Raw genomic sequence first — 19,896 nt, forward strand, 5'->3', positions numbered from 1 at the left:
ATGACATCAAGACAAACAGCTGGGTTATAAGGCGGAGATTCATCTTTTGATGAATTTCTGGAGGCCCTGTGACAGACTGGCGACCCGTCCTGGACGTACCAGGCCTCCCGCCCTGTGGTAGCTGGGATAGGCCCCAGCGCCCACACAACCCTGAATCGGATAAGTGGAAGAGAAATGATGGATGAATTTCTGAAATTTGATAAGCATATCGATGAATTAATGAGGACACTGTCTAAATAATTGGCTAATTTTTCAAACTGAGAGACTTCCTTCTGTGTGAAGCTCTTCTTCTTCCTGTCTCTATTTGAGCCTCAGTTAAACTGCAGTAATGTCTATGGTGGAACATGTGTCTTAGTTATGTGGAGTAATTACAGACTTTCCAAATGAAAGTGACAAACAGTCCGAGACACGTCAAGGTCCAAACGTTTGGAGCTGGCTGGACAAAACCTTTCACACAGCCAGTGTAATTATGGACTCGTGTCTCTGCACTGATACAGGCTCAGTCCTAAAACCGTACACTTCTCAGGCCTTCACAGTTCTCACTAGTTTTCGCTTGAATTACACACTCTGATTATTTTATTCCGTTATTCCTCAGGTGCTGGTCTGCAGCGTTACTGGGCCTTAGCATCTTTGGAGTAATTTTGGGATATTTTTAGAGTCGGCTTTGCATTCGGATTCATGCTGGAAGTTATATTTGTATTTCATGTGCATTATTTCATTCATGTGAATGAAGATCAGTGCGTAACAAGGTAAAGCAGTAAAAAAACGAGCCTGCACAGAAACACATACAGCATCAGCAGACAGTGCTGCACAAAGGCCTGGGCTCTCTAATCGCATAAACAGACAGTAGATGGATCACACTCTGAGTCTGACTCTCATTAAGCTTTTCAAAGAAGCAGCATCAGACTCAGATCTGCAGCCCAGAAAATCATGGCTGCAGTTAGCAGCAAACCCGCATCAGTGACGTTCATCTCAGAGGGCTGCTGAGGGTCACGTCCGGCCGTAAATGTGTTTAAATACGCCAGGCCTCATGTGGAGCCTGCTGGAGTCAGGCTGCAGTTTTAGACAAAATTAGAGAAGCAGATAGAGACTTCCTGTCTCTCGCTATAACTACAATTACTCGTTATAGACGGACTACATGGCCAATGTGAGCTACCCCCCCCCCCGTATGAGGTTATGACCACATGCAACCGAACATGCGATGAAACCTTTGGTGGAAACTTCTAACTCACAGTGTAACCTTTGTTTTTTTGTGTAAAACAAACTGCTCTGCCAAAAGCATTCCCTCACCTGTCCACATCATTTCACTCAGGTGTTTCAAATCAAGCACCTCGGCATGCTGACGGCTTCTACAAACATTTGTGTCGCTCTCAGGAGCTCCAGCATGATGCTGCGATAAGATGCCACCTGTGCAAAACGTCCGCTGGTAAAACTGAAGTTGCTCTTTGTTGGAGAAAAATAAAGAAGAATTTGGTTCAGTTTGAATAACTAAGGCTTCGGTTCCACAGGTGACTCAGACCCGCCCTCTGTTTTCTGACAGAGGTGATGTCCTGAGCGATGACTCCTGATCACGAGATCCAGTTGATAGGTTTTGAAGTCTTATCAATAAAAAGCTCGGCTCGCTTTACAGTCCTTTTGCAATATTATTATCAGTGTCTGCTCACACTGACTGGTCGCTCCGAGTCTTATTATCTGGGTAAAATAAAACACTGATACAGATTTATAGTTTGTTTCCCCTCCTTACACTGTAGTTACACGTGACTATTAGGGATCTTGTCTGTATTAGAGTATACGAACCCCTGTAGCTCAGGAGGTAGTTCGACCCCCGCCTGGCCCGCATGCCTTTGGGCTACTAACCCTAAGTTGCTGTCTGACCCATCAGAGTATGGATGTGTGTGAATGTCAGTAAGCACTTAAAATCATAGAAAAAGGTGAATGTGACATGTTGTATAGAGCGCTCTGAGTACTCTGGGAGAGTAGAGAAGTGCTGTATAAGAATCAGTCCATTTACCTCCCGAAAGATCAAAAATAACCTGCTGAATATGTAAAAAAAAATTAATATTAAAACAGAACTGAACAAAAAATGATGGTAAACTTTCAAAAAATAGAACCATAAATATAATTTCTGCATTCATAACCAGAAGTTTCTTTAAAATGACTCAACAGCGTCTCCAGGTTCACCTTTCAGCTGTCTGCACCTGTGAGTACTGTGTAACTAGAGTCCAGGACAGGAGGTCAGGATACTGATAATACTCTGCTCTTTAAAGTATTTGTTACTTGAAAAGATTTTGTGTGTTTTCTGTCTTATAAATAATTCTTTTATTTTGTCCCGTGGCTAATCACCGCATAAAAACACAGTCAGCAAACAGACAAACAGGAATCTCTTCATTCCCACGTTTACAGCATTTAGGGTTCAACTGTCTTCATTTGTAACAGAAGAGAGAAGAGCAGGAACCAACAGCTGCAGCTCAAAGTGATTTCTGTGAGTTCAGTGAAAGAAAGCAAAGTTTGCTGTCCTCTATGATGCAGCCTTTAACGTTAACATGTTGGATACTCATTAATTCAAATACTTGCAACATAATTTGTTCTCTCTCCATTCAAACTGTAACTATGTTATCAGTTTGATTTAGATACATGTGAGTGTTTCAGGTACTGAAAATATAATATGTATAACCTGGGACTTTATATTACAGTCATACGCTTCTATTGTTATAACTAATAAGGGATGTTAATCCTGAAACAGTGTCAATTAAAATGTGTCATAAATACAGTAAATATTTAATTCATTGTACACAAACAGTACACAGTACTATAAACCGGTTGCCATGAAGCAAACAGTAAGTCGTTCACAGTTACTGTAAAGTTCATGCGTTCGTGTATTTTAAAGGACGGTTACAGTAACACTTTATCGTCACGTTGACTCAACAATTAGTGAACAGGTGGTGACGTGTCGTCGTGTGTTGTGATGTATATGGCGTGATGCTGATCTTCCTCCTGATGAACATCCATCTCTGGAGCGCCCTCCCCTCTGCTGCAGCTTCATAAAGGCAGCAGCCGCCGTGCAGAGTGACAGAACAGCCGGAGACTCATCCTGTCACGACCTTCACGTCGTACTCCTACCAGACGACTCTCTGATGCAGCCAGTGCCAAAGCAAGCTTACTGAACCATCACTATCAATTTCATATTTGTATCGCTGAAATCCAGAGAAGCATGTACGCCAGGAAGTCAGAAGGAAAGGAGCTTCGCAGAGGAAGGTCTTTGGACAACAGGACCGTCTCCAGCAGCTTTGGGAGAGGCTCGACAACCATCATATTCACTCTGAAAAACGAAGTCGGTGGTCTTATAAAGGCACTGAAACTTTTCCAGGTGAGGTTTCATTTTCTTTATGTTGACACAGATATGGTGTTTTCTGAGGATGCATGTGACTGGCCAGGAATGAATGTGATCAGAAGCTTTTACAGCATCTTCTTTGGGTGTGTGTGTGTTTGTGTGTGTTTGTGTGTGTGTGTTCGCAGGAAAAACACGTCAACCTCATCCACATCGAGTCCCGGAAGTCCAAACGAAGGAATTCAGACTTTGAGATCTTTGTGGACTGCGACACCGACCACGAGCAGTTCAAGGAGCTCACCGAGCTGCTCAGGAAGCACACGGACATCGTGGAGATCTCGCCGTTCGACGGCTCCGCTCTACCCGAGGACGGTACACCTTGTCGTACTTTGACTAAACAGTAGCTGTGATAGGAATGAGTTATTTCACAGGTCTGCGTGTGTCTTGACTGTGTTTCAGATGTGCCCGGTGTGCCGTGGTTCCCCAAGAAGATCTCAGACTTGGACCTGTGTGCAAACAGGGTTTTGATGTACGGCTCTGAACTTGATGCAGATCATCCGGTATGTGCGTCATCGGACAGAGCTCTGAAATGTAGCGTGAACTCGGTAACCGACTGAGGTTTTGCTGTTCCTGCAGGGATTTAAGGACAACATATACAGAAAACGAAGACAATATTTTTCTGATTTAGCTGTAAACTACAAACAGTGAGTTCCTCTTATGGATGTTTTCATTAATGAAGTTAATAATAAAAACCTAGAAGGGCTTTCATCCTTTAACTCCGTCTCTCACAGCGGTGAGCCCATCCCTCGTGTGGACTACACTGCAGAGGAGGTGCGTACCTGGGGCGTGGTGTTCAGGGAGCTCCACAAGCTGTACCCGAGCCACGCCTGCAGGGAGTACCTGAAGAACCTCCCACTGCTGACCAAGTACTGCAAATACAGCGAGGACAACATCCCCCAGCTGGAGGACGTCTCGCACTTCCTTAAAGGTAACCGTCAACAGTGTTGGTCAAGTTACTTGGAAAAGTGACCATTAATTAATTCCTGATTACGTCTCCAAAAAAGTAATCCCATTACTCTACTGATTACTTATTTTCAAAAGTAATTAGTTACTTAGTTACTTTTAAAAAACACGATACACAACCTGAATAGGTAATAAAGCGACCTTTCAGCCCAATTCTATTTTTTCTGCATGATCCATCATATAAAACTGAATCTAATGAAAAAGTCTCTTTAAAACGTGTCTTATTAGTTTGAATCTTTAACTTTATGCATCAAGGAAAAATTAAATCGTATGCAGCTGTCTTTGACTTGAAGAAATGTGTTTAACATTTAAACCTATTTTCTGCACATTCCAGCATTTAAAATAAAATAATTGTTTTGTGTTTACACTCTTTCTAATAGATGCAAGTAAAACAAAGCAGAAAATAAATAAAATCAAAAACTTAGCAGCACTGAGTCCTGTCGCTCTTAAATCTATTTTCACGTGTTTAGCAGGAGTGGTGCGGGTGGAGGTTTGCCCGGTGCAGGTGTGCCTCAGCGGTCATGCCAGCATTCTCGGTACTTGCTCAGAAGTTTAAGGTTTCATTTTCCACGCAGAGTGCACAGCAGACGCGAACGTTTGTGTTACTTTGTAAGGAATCAAACTCAAAGTAATGTGAGTACTTCCACGCTTTAAATGCTGCACGGTCGTACTCTCTCCCGCACTGCACATTATCCCTTGTTGAACTGCACACGTCTGTTACCACGAACTAATTACTTTTTTGCAATAGTAATCCCTTACTTTACTCGTTACTTTAAAAAGTAATCGGATTACAGTAATGTGTTACCTTAACGTGTTACTGCCCATCGCTGACCGTCAAATGCAAGCCAGGGCTCTAGACTAACTTTTTGTCACGGTTGCACTGGTGCGCCTAACTTTTTTTCTTAGTGCTGCAGTCTCTCAGTGCAAAATTTGGGCGCTTAACACTTTTTGGGGGGAAATTCAGTCCATAGAGACACTATTGATTTGTAAATGATTAACTAACAATCTTGTCAACACAAAGTTCTTTATTTGAAGCACATTTCTACCAGAAAGAGAAGTTACTGAAAAACTGCTTGTGCTTAAAGTGCGTTGGCACTCTTTGGTAATGTTGTAGACAATGTTAAACTTAATCATCACTCTGACGACCTGTTTGCTGCTGAAAGGCCGGGGGGAGAGGGGACACAGGGCATTTATCGCAGCATATAATGTGTTTCTGGACACACTGCTGCTTTTTCAGCGCTCAGAGGTTGATGGCACCGTGTCAGAGCTGGCTATGAATTTCAGACAGATCAGACGGAGACATAACAAAAAAGTTATCAATCGTTCTTTTCATCTTTTTTATTACCCACAGCTACATCCACTCTGTCGGGCCTAGGCTGCTCACTAAGGTTGGGTATCATCACTGATTTCTATAATCCATTCGATTCCGATTCACGAGGTCCTGATTCGATTCAGTTTTGCCTCAGACAGTCAGAAACATTATAATTCTGATCATTTATTATAAAATTATGCAATATGGGTAATAAGCGAATGAATAACGCAAAAATTTAGATTTGAGATGGGAAACTGTTCTTGAAGTACACACAGAGAGAGAGAGAGCTGTGCATGAAGTGTGATTTTATCGTGGTGGAAGCAAAACAGCAAAAGTCAGAGAAGATGTTTATCAACTGATGATGTTTATGACGATGACGTTTATCAAATGTGAAGCGTAGTTTGATCTTCTTTTGCTGCTGCTTCAGTGAATTTTGGTTGGAGAGACACAAAACCTGCAGCTCAGAATTGAGCACAAAAAAGACGTAAACAGTAAACACAAAGCGCGGACCGGCCGATGCATCAGGATCAGTGAGCTGTCGGCTTTCAGCCCCGACGGCGTGTCCGTGTACGGGCCGTCTGGTGAGAAAGCCGAGAAAGAGAAAGCTGATTCTGATGCGTCGGTCCGCTCTGTGTTTACGTCTTTGTGTGGAATCCGTGTACCTGCTCTCATTTACTGTTTGGTTGTTGTTGAAATGGTTTTGAGAGCTTTATCGCTTTATTCAAGCCACTCACCTCTCTCTATCTAGTGATGTGCGAATCATGAACGAATCGTTCAATACTCGAGAATCACTTTACTGACTCGTGAATCATGATTCACAAAACGCCAACTGACTCACTGACTCATCCCTGTTGCTGTTAGCAAACTAATATCATTAGTAGAAATATATCTAACTTATAATTAAAATTGTGGGGGAAAAAACAACAGTCAAAAAAACATTAACTTAACAAAAACATTCCTGCTCTGAACTGGAAGAAAAAACCCTGAGTAGAAGCTCACATCAACACAATAGCTCCTCAGCTCACAGTAGCATCGCTCTGCTAACATGCTAACAGCACATTTGAGTTACTCACCCCCTCCCTTGCTGCGCTGAATCGTAGCATAAACGAATCACTCGTCTTAGCAGCAGGATTTACATGAAAAGAGAAACAAATTAAGTTTCAGTGAAAATGTAAATTTTTTGCACTCTCTGGTCAACTGACTCAGTGACTCAAATGACTCAAAATCCAATTCACTTTGGTGAGTGACTCATTCAAACTCGATTCAGTAAAAAGAATCGAATTTATCATCACTATCTCTATCCACCTGCACTCTCAACTGGATCACGGCCAATCAGAGAGGTCCCGCCCCTGGCTATCTCTGATTGGTTTAGACCACGATAGAGGCATAATGTCTGTCTGTTGTTGACCACACGGAGACTTTCAGAGTTCTGCGACGTAGGATTTTTTTTAGTTGCACCATTGAAAAATGTGGTCGCACCCTAGAGCCCTGCAAGCAGTTGTTTCCAAGCTGCTGAATATCTGAGCCAAAAACAAGGAGAGTGACACCGATGTTTCCCACTGCAGCTTTCAGGCACTTTTTCTGGTTTCGCACATAATGGGCAAAACCAGTTTGATTGTTTTGGAGCCTTTATCCTTCAAGGACCTGCAGTTCAAAAAGCGCCCCTCCGACATCCAAACCCATCTGTTCTCTGATTGGATTGTTACATTTGTGATTGACATGACATTGACCAATCAGCTGAAAGGAAGAAAAATAGGGTCAAAATTTGTACTTGTAACTTGAAGCTTGAGTGCAGAGTTTCACACGTATGTCCACACACAAATCTTTTTTACGCACACACAAATTCTTTTTATACATACAAATCCTGATTTACAAGTACAAAATATTTATGACCACAATTTGAGCCCATAAACCCCACAGCAGCCATATTGTTGGTCACATGATTTCATTAAAATGCTCCAACAGCACAACCAAGGTCCAGAGATCCAGTTAGCAGACAGCTAGCAGCTACAGCCACCTGTCACCACCATCAACCTGTCAGTCAAAGAGGCCACGCCCCCAATAATGCAAACTTAGAGCCTTAATACCATTTAAACATGTGAGTTATAAAATCGTCCTTAGTTATTATTAAGGGGGAATTATCTCTAGAGAACAAACAGTTTGTGTATCAGGCTGTAAACATGGTTATTTCTGCTGGAAAGTTTTAACATGGGAGTCTGTGGGGACTGACTCGCTGCTGCCTCTGCTGGCCGGTACATGAACTGCAGCTGTCATGGTAACCCTAATAACCCCTCTGCCTGCGTCCTTCCTGTTTTCTGTGTGGTTTGATCTTTGTGCCTCTGTTTTATTTTGACAGTTAAGTCCTTGTTACCTTTCTGTGTTTTTACTTCTATCCTTTGTTATTTTCTCCCATCCTCAGTACCCTCATCCTGGTGCCTGAGTCTTTGTCTAATCTTACTCCTCTTCAGTTCTGGCTTTCTTATTTTTGGTTAACTGGTCATCTTTTGGTCGCTGTTTAGATTAAGATGGACAGTGTGTGTGTGTGTGTGTGTGTGTGTGTCTGTGTGTGTGTGTGTGTGTGTGTGCGTGTGTGTGTGTGTTTGAGCAGAGTGCTCAGGCTTCATCATCAGGCCCGTTGCCGGTTACCTCTCCCCCAGAGACTTCCTGGCAGGCCTGGCCTTCAGAGTCTTCCACTGCACTCAGTATGTCCGCCACAGCTCAGAGCCTCTGTACACACCTGAACCGTGAGTGCACAAAGACACACACACACACACACACACTATTATTTTGTTCATATTTCTAAAGCCTTGTGTGTGTGTGTGTGTGTGTGTGTGTGTGTGTGTGTGTGTGTGTGTGTGTGTGTGTGTGTGTGTGTGTGTGTGTGTGTGTGCGCGTGCTGCAGAGACACATGCCATGAGCTGCTGGGTCACGTGCCTCTGCTTGCCGAGCCCAGCTTCGCTCAGTTCTCTCAGGAGCTCGGTTTGGCGTCGCTTGGCGCTTCAGATGATGATGTAAACAAACTGGCCACGGTGAGTGCTGCAGCGCCGACTCACCCTAAATACACCTGGATGAGGCGGGAACAACATGGCTCCCCCCACATATGAAGGGATTGGCTCATAAGGCTGTCAAGTCAGTTTTATTACACAGAACATTTTAAAACCACAGAAGTTGAACCAAAGTGCTTTACATGGACACGTATCTGCAAACGAAGAACCAAAACAGCAAACGTCACAAAGGGTTAACAAAGTTCTCACAGTGTTACAGACAGAGCGCAAACAGAAAGCTGGAATGAAACCATGAGGGACCTCAGACATGACAGAAATAGGGCCTTAAATCTGATAGAAAGTTCTCAGTTCTTCTTAAGGGGACAGGAAGACTCAGGGCAGCAGTAGCAGGTGAGAGGTTGGGCTGATGACCTCAGTGAGCTGGAGGCAAAATATGGAGTTAGTGTTGTGAAGTGGGCGTGTCCTGAGTTGAACATGTCTAAATATTAAGGCAACTACCAATAGGAGTGAAACAGACCACTGACTGACACGTAAAGGTGAAGGACACCTGGATTAGGTGCTCTCAGGGTCTCCTCTCCCTCTCCCCGTAAGAATCGAGCTCCTGAGTAGCAGGCAATCCTCACAGAAACACGCCTGTTTATCTTACAGCTGTGGCAGCGTGTCATTGGCTGGTGCATGTATAGAGGTGCATGTACGTGGTTACCTGTCCTGTTAATCACCTGCTGAGCTCCTGCTCCAAACCTCTGCTGCATTTCTACATCTCCACCACCAGGTGACACCACCAGGCTTCTCATCAGTGAGGAACGAGCCAATCACAGCAATTCTTACTTACAGTATATTCAGAGTTCCTCATAATAAGCAGTGTTGCTCAGCAGCTGATGCATTTACAAAATTCTTCCTTCAGGTTCAAAATATTCATGTGAAAAGTTTGTTCAGGTGACTTTGAGCGATTCTCAGTGTGCGCTCGCCCCGGGGTGAACGTCCGCCCCCTGGTGGACCATTGTCCTTTATACTTCCACCTGGTTTATAATCTGGGTAGCTTGAACCCACCAAGGTCATCGTCAGTGACGGCCCCGCCCTAAACCTTCCTGTCCTGAGTCTTTGAATCAAGTCGAGTTTTATTGTCAACCCAACTGTATACACTCAGGTATACAGTGGGACGAAATATCGTCCTCCTGGATCGAAGGTGCAAACTGTGAAAATAAAAAAGAATAAGAATAAATTAATATAATCAAGACTCAAAACCGCTGATTGTCAGTATGCGTGTTGTCAAGAGATTTATTCTAAATGACACTTCTTCAGCTGAGAGTCTAAGAGGAGAAAACACACAAACAGACGCTGCAGTTTTAACTTGCAAGGGCGTTTCGCAGAGCGCTCACATCAGAGTGGGGCCCTGTGAAATGCACGCTCTGTTCTTGCACTTGTCTTTATTTATACACAAGAAAAATGAATACATTTGACGTGAGCATGTGTGTGTGTGTGTGTGTGTGTGTGTGTGTGTGTGTGTGTGTGTGTGTGTGTGTGCGAGGTCAGGACTGCTTGTTTGACTTCTTACTATCGCTGTGGGAAGATTCAGATACAAATATCAGAACACGTTCCATAAAGAACAATCAGTCCAGAACAATGAAAAGTACGATCAGTTCTAAGCTAGGAAATGATCATCATGCAGCATTCTATCACAAGTAAACTTATATCATTAAAAGCTTATACTGACTAAAGAAATACAATATTCTACTGACACGTGTATACAGCATGCTGAGTTAGCGCTAATGTGATGCTGCTGAGCTCAACATGAACAGAAAACATGAAGAAGGATTCAGTAAATATAAATACTGGAACGAAATGTGAAAAACTAGAAGCAGATGATTTCAGTGAACTCACCTGTCCACAGTTTCATCCACACCAGGCTTTAATCTACCAAACAGACAGATGAGCGCTGCTGACTGAGCGCGTGCAGTGGCGCTCTGAGCTGATGTCGGTGTCCTCCTGTTTGTTCCAGTGTTACTTCTTCACTGTGGAGTTTGGGCTCTGTAAGCAGGACGGCAGGCTGAGGGCGTACGGCGCGGGGCTCCTCTCCTCCGTCAGTGAACTCCAGGTGACCTCCGACCTCCACACTGCACCTTCATCTGACGATTTTTAAAAGGACTCAGATTATTAGTGATTTTTGTGTTTTCTTAAACCCACTGAGTGGTTAAAAAAATCCACATGGCATAAAAACACCATCTTAAAACTCCTCCCATTTTTGTGTACTTGTATTTTACTTGAGTATTTCCAGGTTTTGATGCTTAAAACTTCAACATGTAAGATTTTACTTCACTGCACTCACGACTCGCTCTCAGTGTTTGGTTTTGGTAGAAGCAGCACAGAGCGTCCTCCAGCTGACACCAACCGTTGCTAAGCTAGTTACCTGACGCAGCAGTCACCTGCGCTCAGGTTTCAGTAAGTTTGGACTCTATCTAAAACATCTGTGCACGTGTCTGTCTGTCCTCCTAGCACGCTTTGTCCAGCAGTGTCAACATCCTTCCTTTTGACCCCACGGTGACCTGCAACCAGGAGTGCATGATCACCACGTTTCAGCACGTTTACTATGTGGCCGACAGTTTTGAGGAAGCCAAGAACAAAATGAGGTGAGCTGCAAGTTTTCCCCACATGATGTGTGAGACGCACCGTGAACCCTGACCCTGTATGTCCCTGCTTGTCCCTGATTTTGGTTCTGAGCCGATGTGAGAGCTTCAGCTGAGGATGTAAAGTGTGTGCTGTGTCTGCAGGGAGTTTGCCAAGACCCTTCGACGTCCCTTCACGATACGCTACGACCCCTACACTCAGAGCGTGGACGTTCTGGAGGACACCAACAACATCAACAGCATGGTGAAGGACATCCGGCACGAGCTGGACATCGTCGAAGACGCTCTGAACCGACTCAGCAAAAAACTGCAGAGCGTGTAAAGAGGTGCTCACAGTAAAGCCGCTGACAGCCGAACACCGCTTCTATGCCTCTGCTTCTGCTCTGAATCTACTTCTGCTGCAACAAAGCCGACACCTCCTCCTGAGGGGGGAGGGGCCTCCTGAAACATTCGCTAGGACACATTTATTGTTTGTAGGCTGAGCTGTAAAAATGCGGCACGTGTGCCGTGATAATCTGCCTGTAATCATGTGAATTTGTGTGATGATCTATAAAATACACATAATCGTGTGTGAGAGTTCTGCAGTGATCTGATCCTGGTTCTGTTTGTGCTGCTGCTCAGTTACTGCGGCATTTAATGCGACACAGCACCCGTGTCCATTAGATCAGCTGCACACACCTACACGAGGCCTCACAACAACTTTTAAAGCAACAAAGTGTTGCTGGATGTGCAAAGAGCAGCATTTAGTTGTGCATGCTTCACACCAGCAGAGGGCGCCACTCAGCCACCCCACCAGTATCCACAGCAGAGTACCAGCAGCACCATAAAAGCACTTCGCTGGTTAAAAATAGCTCACAGATATATTGTCACAGAGCAGAACCTTCAGCTTGTGACTGGGAACAGTCGGTTAAATACCTCTGCTCATCTCCAGCTTCATCTTTTTATTCCTGGACTCTCTCTCCCAGAGCAGCTTTGCATGATTCATAGTTCAGAATAATCCTTCTTTACCTGCTGGGCCTCCTGCGACTCCTCAGCTCATCCCTTTAGCTCCTCCCCCTTTAAGATACATTTCTTTTTTCTTTTTTTTTCTTTTCTTTTTTGTTTGCCTGTCCCATTTGGTTCTTTAGCCATCAGAATTGTTGTCTGAAGACCAACAAGGATACCCAATGGATTTACTTTGCCAAATGGATCATCGTGGCATTGCCGTATTGGTCCATTTGGTCGATCTTTGTTTTTATTATTTATTATATTTTATTTTCAGATGTTACAGACGGGACAGACATGAGTGAGGGATAGGAAAGGGAGAAAGAAAGAGGACGGAAAGGAAAAACAGAAGGGGAGAGGGACAGTGAGAAAGGGGGGGAGAAAAAAAATAAAAAATCTCCTGGATCACCTGTTGAGAGAAGAATAGAAAACAAGCAAAAAAAGAAACAAAGCAACATACTAAACACAACACCATCGCATTAATCTAGCTAAGTGTAAACAGCAGTAAATACTAAATATTCAATGTTGTTGTGCAGCACGCAGGACAGATGTGCTTCGAGGTAGCAGCCAAGAAAGGTGTAATTTGGGTCTACGAGCAGTGAACACCCGTGTGCATACCTGTGTGGATCAGCGCGCTTGTATTCCAAAGGTTTCTCCATGTAATGATCTGCTAGAGGGTGTGGGGGGGCCACAGCCCCGTCCTCCAGGGTGTGAAGCAGGTATGGAGGAGATCAAAACTCCAGACATCCAGAGGCCCCCAGAACACAAGAGACCAAGGAAGACCAACAGAGGGGCAGCCGCGCCACTGTTCCAGTAAGAGCTGAGGAGAGTCCCAGATGAGGGCTCACTCAGCAGCCGCGGAGCAGAAGTCAGGGGGAGTTGCAGTGACGCGCCCGTGAGCTCCGCCGGCCGCCAGCTGTGCCTGAGTGACCGAGCCCCAGGCCGAGAGGCCGGGGGCACCCCACCTCCGAAGGGGCCCGAGCGAGCCCCAGGCTCCAGGCCCCGATAAGCGGCCGCCAAGGAGTGAGCCGGTGTGTACCTGGACACCCACCCCCAGACACAAAGAACCACCAACGCACCGACACCTGAGGGAGTCCGCCACTGGCAGGGGAAGTGGTGGTGGGTGGAGATAGGCCTCCAAACCTTGGAGGGCCTGAGATGTCCCCAGAGAGGTGGCGTCTGACACCCAGCCTGACATATAGACACAGACATACAGGCACACACAGATACAAACATCCATTCCCACCCTCATGCTCTCATATGCACTCACTCCACACTCAACCAACGTGGAGACAGACATAAAGAGACGCTGTACACACGATCACACTCCCCAAGCGTACTCTACAAACCGGGTCTAGGTACCCTTGCCCCTGGAGGGGGGAACTGCACCCAGACCCAGGTGGTGTTTCCCTTTTCCCTGCGGTGGGGAGAGGCAGACCGCCCCGACTCCACAGCAGCAGGGAGGCCCCACACTCCAGACCGCAGTCGGACGGCCAACTCCACCTAGCCCTCCCGCTCCAGCAGGTCGCAGAGAATGGGGGTGGGAGAAGACTCCAAACCTCCCTCCACCCGCTCATTGTAATGTTGATGCATGTGTGTTCTAAGGTGCAATTAAAACCCAGGAGGGCTTGGAGCTACCTGCCAGAGAGCAGCAGGTAAGCGCATGGTCCCTCCTGCTAGCCCTCAATGTCTACGTGTATTTAAAATTGAGAGGTGGGCAACGATGCCAGGGGTGAGGTATACACCCTGATGGTACTTTGGACTCCGTGATTGTGCCCACCCCCAAGATCCTATATGTATGTGTAATGAGGGTGTGAATAATGTGAATGTCTAAGTTGTGGGATAAAATTGAGGCAGAGGCAGCCAGAAGGGGACAGAGGGGGGGGTAGCCTCCTCTGCACCCTGGTGACATACCCCTACTCCAAGGCCCTGCATGTGTGGGTGGTTGTGGTGGAGCGGGAAGAGGGAGGCAGCTGGAGATGGGGAGGGAAGGAAGGGAGGGGCAGGTAAGATACATTTCTTATGTAAACCAAAAGGTTTGAACGGCGGGTGGGTGTGGCTCCTATTCCCTCTGTGACATCAGACAGGTCGAAGAATAGAAAGCGTTTAGAGCAGCTGGGTTTGGGCTCAGAAACGTATTATTAGAAACTTTGTGCTTCTGATAACGAGTGAAGGTAAAGATTTTGTATGTAGTTCTTTTCTTATATGAAACCTTATTAGGGTGTTCCTGCAAAAAACAGCCTAAAGTTACATTTTAAAAACATGTTTCACTTCACGCTTGACTGAAAGTTTGATACCAAACTTTTAAATGTGGCCTGTACATCACTTCAGGTATATCACAGTTAAAATACTGTGTGTATAATCAGACCGATGCAAACTGGAAGGATGCTTCACACCAACAGGAAACACTGACCAATCATTTAAAGTCCTGTCACTGACTGTGATGCTCATCAGAGACTACGAGCTCACATGTAGAAGGACAGAGTCCACAAAGAGCCCTTAAAGTCAGCAGTGAGAGCTGCCAGGAGCCTGAAAGGACGCTAACACAGCGCTGCACGTCCCGAGCTGATTGGTGGATCTTTGGTGGAGGCAGCTAAAAAGCCAGCGGTGTCATATTAAAGGGAAAAACTGAAGTTTGTGTACAAGGTCCAGTGTTCAGAGAAGCTGGACTGTTAGTGCTCGTTCTATTCAGCAAAGAGTCAAATTTAAACAGCAGCGAGAGAAAATGGTTGACATGAAGTTGTGGCTTTGATATATGAGAGCCGTGCTTGTTGTTAGGAATCACTGAGTATTGAAGTCAAGAATGAATATTATCTGTTCAAATATCATCACGTCCACATCCTGCACAGCTTATCCACCGTGCTTCATCCTGATACCTGAAGTTATGGAGACGAGGAGGCGAAGCTCTTCAGCATTTCAGTCGTTTCTCAGGAGAACTTCAGGATTTACTGGAGTCTCTGAGTTTGCTCACCCTGAGACGAAACCTCACCTGGCAGGTGGCTGACCCCTCCCCTCCTGCCTGACTCTCTGTTTCACATCCTGTGAATCTCACAGCTCGTATCAGAGTTTACATCTCTCCAAACATGAAATATTTGTGACATAAAACACAGCTGACTTTCTAATCGATCAGTGATCAATGACAGGACAGAGGAAGTGATCACGGAGGATTTATTCTGAACTCTGAACCGACCAGTATTCATAATTCTGGCCTCGCTAAAAATGTCTCTGCTCTTTATTTATCGGTCGCCATGGTGACTCATTGACGGCTTTGTGATCAGAGTCGCCTGAAAAACAGGAACAGAAAACTCTGAGTTTAAATTTAGACTCAGAACAGGGCTGCACGCACGCACACACACACACACACACACACACTGCTCACAAACCAAAGGTCAGAGGTCATCTCTCAGTCTCTGTCAACAGCAGAAAAAAGACAAACCAGTGACTCCAACAACACAGCAGAGTCCAGGACAAAGTCCCCCAGTGTTACTGCAAACAGCTGCTTACAAACCCACAGCTGGAAGGTGATTGGCTACAGCGTTCCTCGTCCACCCAAAGCACGAAGGGGGGTGGAACTACACCCAACGGCTGAAGAGCAGCACACCACCTGTCTGATCAAACTGCTGCGTCACGTGGAAGAGCCCAAACATGCCGACAGCTTCAGTTTATCAGACGCTCGTCTCTCCTGGAGCATCTCGAGACGCTCTATTGACTATTAGCTGTTGCACAAACAAATCGCTTCCTGTGCTCATGAGGTGATGTTGGAGATCAGATAAAGTTTATCACATATTGTTGATTTCCTGTGGCCAGTAGGAGGAGCCATGATTGTGACTCGGTGCTGCTGAGCAGATGTTTCTGCTCTGACTCTTACCAGACTTGAATTTGAACATCTTCAGGTGTCGTAGGAAAACCCCGACTTCACCACGCAGGCGCTCGGATGACAAGGAACAAATATGGAGTCAGTGTGTTAAAGAAGAACAGCTGGAAAACAAACGGAGGCTTTTCTTTTCATACATGTGCATAAACGACAGAGCCACGGCTGCTTTACCTGAAGCCACGTGTGCAGGAAGAACTGCAGATTGTGTCATTTCCACCACTTCTGTGCATGTGCAGGATCTGGAGCATCATCCGGGCCCAGCATGTGACTCATTTTTGTAAACAATCATGAAAAACACTCTTTACACTTTCAGAGCTCGAGTCACTTTGTACACGAACCGCACAAACCTGAATCCACAGTGGGTGTATTTTAGATACGCACGTGTGGATGTGACAAAGCCCCGTACAGCTCAATCAACATGAAACTGAAAGCTGAAGCTCAGCCAGCCAGAGAGAAATCCCCCTGGACTCCAAACCTTCCAGCCGGAACCCGGGAATAATGTTTGACTCACATTTTAAGTTGCTCATGAGTCATGTGGGAACTGCCACTAAATCTGCTTTTCAGTCATCAAAGACAAACTGATGCATGCCGTCATATCCAGCTGTGACGCACCTCAAAATGTACGTAAAACTTGGATTCAGGGCTGAGTCAGACCTCTCACGCTGTCACGTCAATGACTCCAAATCCTTTTACTTGTTTTGAAGCACTTCGTGGTCTCGGTATCTGTAGGGAACGACGAGAGGACACAACAGGACACTAGCCAGATAAAGTAAGAAAGATAAGCTTTCATTAGGCTGACAGCAAAAATTCAACAGGACGAAGCAAAAAAACAAAATCCAGAAACAAGAAGACAAACAGAGGAAGGAAAAGACAAAATAAATCAGGGATGAACATTTCAAATGTAAAGAGATTTCTCAGACAGAAGCCACGACAACTGTGGAACATGGTTGTATCACACACACACACACACATTTATATATATACACACACAGCGGTCCCCGTAGGTGGACTGGTCGGTAAGCCCAATGGTGATTTTTTGTTTTTATGGGCCAGATGCTGGGAGATGTATAGAAATCCATTATTGTACATAGTAATTTTTTTAGGGTCCCAACATAATTTCTTCAGAAGTAAGTACTGTACAGGGAGTGCAGAATTATTAGGCAAGTTGTATTTCTGAGGAATAATTTTATTATTGAACAACAACCATGTTCTCAATGAACCCAAAAAACTCATTAGTATCAAAGCTGAATGTTTTTGGAAGTAGTTTGCAGTTTGTTTTTAGTTTTAGCTATTTTAGGGGGATATCTGTGTGTGCAGGTGACTATTACTGTGCATAATTATTAGGCAACTTAACAAAAAACAAATATATACCCATTTCAATTATTTATTTTTACCAGTGAAACCAATATAACATCTCCACATTCACAAATATACATTTCTGACATTCAAAAACAAAAACAAATCAGCGACCAATATAGCCACCTTTCTTTGCAAGGACACTCAAAAGCCTGCCATCCATGGATCCTGTCAGTGTTTTGATCTGTTCACCATCAACATTGCGTGCAGCAGCAACCACAGCCTCCCAGACACTGTTCAGAGAGGTGTACTGTTTTCCCTCCTTGTAAATCTCACATTTGATGATGGACCACAGGTTCTCAATGGGGTTCAGATCAGGTGAACAAGGAGGCCATGTCATTAGTTTTTCTTCTTTTATACCCTTTCTTGCCAGCCACGCTGTGGAGTACTTGGACGCGTGTGATGGAGCATTGTCCTGCATGAAAATCATGTTTTTCTTGAAGGATGCAGACTTCTTCCTGTACCACTGCTTGAAGAAGGTGTCTTCCAGAAACTGGCAGTAGGACTGGGAGTTGAGCTTGACTCCATCCTCAACCCGAAAAGGCCCCACAAGCTCATCTTTGATGATGTAACACGGGGCGGAAAGGCTGATTTTTATCTTTCTCTTATCTTCTTTCCACAGGTGATTTGTGTTTTTTAAAGGAAGGAAACCTTCCTCAAAACGGGCAGAGCAATGGAGCCGCCGAGGGAAAAGCACACGAAACAAAACTGTAAGATTAAATTTATAATTTATTATGTTTAAATAATTAAAAAGGTAAAATGAATTAAAACAACCTTGGCCAAGGGAAGACACAATAAAAATCAATAACACACAACATTAAAAGTCCAGTGGAATCCACCACGGCCTAAAAGTCACAGAAAACTAAGAGGTCCAGCGTAGTAGTCAAAGAGGGAAACCCAGCGGAGTCCTCGCCTTCCTCCCCGCATTCCACGTCCTGGTGCACTGAAGGAAGGGAGGGAGCGGCAGTCACTATTCCTTTGACAGTTTACTTTATAAAAAGGATAAGTCAAAGACTTACCCGGGTGGGCAGAGCTCTCAACTCCGCCCGCCGCTTCCTCAAACTGCAATCGGCACCGCGGTCTCACTGCTTCTGTTCTCCCGCAGTGCACGAGCTGGCTCTTGTCGTTATTGCCACCAGACTGCCGCTACGCGTCCCTAGTCGCTGGTAATCTCTTTTCCTCCCCAGTCGCTGGTCATCTCTCACTCCCCAGTCGCTGGTCATCTGCTTCATCTGATCATCTCTACTCTCGGATCGTCTCTCGCTCTCCCCTCTGATCGTCTGTGTCTTTTCTCTGTCTGTCTCGCATTCTTCGTGTCGCATCCTTTTTGAACACCGGCTCCAAACCTCTTATGTGTCCCTGAGCACTCTGTAAATTACCTTTTCTTTTCTCTCAGGTGTGTCCAATTAGTAAAAACGGGGGAAAAGGCGGAGTCTCTCCAGGACAATTTGCCGGCAACTAAAAACATGCAAACTAAATAAAACACTGCACAAAATACATGCAATATAAAAAATAAATATATACACTTCACATAAAAATACAGCACAGCAAAACAACGTCCGTCTTCCCTGGATGACAATGATACCAGCCCAAACCAGTACTCCACCTCCACCTTGCTGGCGTCTGAGTGGGACTGGAGCTCTCTGCCCTTTACCAATCCAGCCACGGGCCCATCCATCTGGCCCATCAAGACTCACTCTCATTTCATCAGGCCATAAAACCTTAGAAAAACCAGTCTTGAGATATTTCTTGGCCCAGTCTTGACGTTTCAGCTTGTGTGTCTTGTTCAGTGGTGGTCGTCTTTCAGCCTTTCTTACCTTGGCCATGTCTCTGAGTATTGCACACCTTGTGCTTTTGGGCACTCCAGTGATGTTGCAGCTCTGAAATATAGCCAAACTGGTGGCAAGTGGCATCTTGGCAGCTGCACGCTTGACTTTTCTCAGTTCATGGGCAGTTATTTTGCGCCTTGGTTTTTCCACACGCTTCTTGCGACCCTGTTGACTATTTTGAATGAAACGCTTGATTGTTCGATGATCACGCTTCAGAAGCTTTGCAATTTTGAGACTGCTGCATCCCTCTGCAAGATATCTCACTATTTTTGACTTTTCTGAGCCTGTCAAGTCCTTCTTTTGACCCATTTTGCCAAAGGAAAGGAAGTTGCCTAATAATTATGCACACCTGATATAGGGTGTTGATGTCATTAGACCACACCCCTTCTCATTACAGAGATGCACATCACCTAATATGCTTAATTGGTAGTAGGCTTTCGAGCCTATACAGCTTGGAGTAAGACAACATGCATGAAGAGGATGATGTGGACAAAATACTCACTTGCCTAATAATTCTGCACTCCCTGTATATGATGCCAGTATTTCCCACATTTTCTAGAT

The 19,896-nt window shown here is 45.0% G+C and overlaps 1 protein-coding gene across 1 annotated transcript; it reads left to right on the top strand.

The window, feature by feature from the left end:
* The first annotated feature begins 3,211 nt into the window (after positions 1 to 3,211).
* LOC146639180 (tryptophan 5-hydroxylase 1-like) lies at positions 3,212 to 11,614 on the top strand. Its single transcript, XM_085351194.1, has 10 exons — positions 3,212 to 3,367; positions 3,517 to 3,700; positions 3,788 to 3,888; positions 3,965 to 4,032; positions 4,120 to 4,316; positions 8,272 to 8,407; positions 8,566 to 8,692; positions 10,668 to 10,763; positions 11,162 to 11,295; positions 11,437 to 11,614. Exons 1-10 carry the CDS (start codon positions 3,212 to 3,214, stop codon positions 11,612 to 11,614), a joined length of 1,377 nt encoding a protein of 458 aa, XP_085207320.1.
* The last annotated feature ends 8,282 nt before the right edge of the window (positions 11,615 to 19,896 follow it).

The sequence above is a fragment of the Diplotaxodon limnothrissa genome, linkage group LG1, assembly GCF_057381915.1.
Source record: "Diplotaxodon limnothrissa isolate DT_005_m linkage group LG1, D_limnothrissa_male_GT1.1, whole genome shotgun sequence".
NCBI classification, from domain to species: Eukaryota; Metazoa; Chordata; class Actinopteri; order Cichliformes; family Cichlidae; genus Diplotaxodon; species Diplotaxodon limnothrissa.

Excerpts from the sequence above, each read along its gene's own strand:
- LOC146639180 (XM_085351194.1), top strand. The coding sequence starts at position 3,212 with ATGTACGCCAGGAAGTCAGAAGGAAAGGAGCTTCGCAGAGGAAGGTCT. Across the intron at positions 3,889-3,964 it reads AACTTGATGCAGATCATCCG|GGATTTAAGGACAACATATA; the intron begins GTATGTGCGTCA and ends CTGTTCCTGCAG. Across the intron at positions 4,033-4,119 it reads TTAGCTGTAAACTACAAACA|CGGTGAGCCCATCCCTCGTG; the intron begins GTGAGTTCCTCT and ends CGTCTCTCACAG.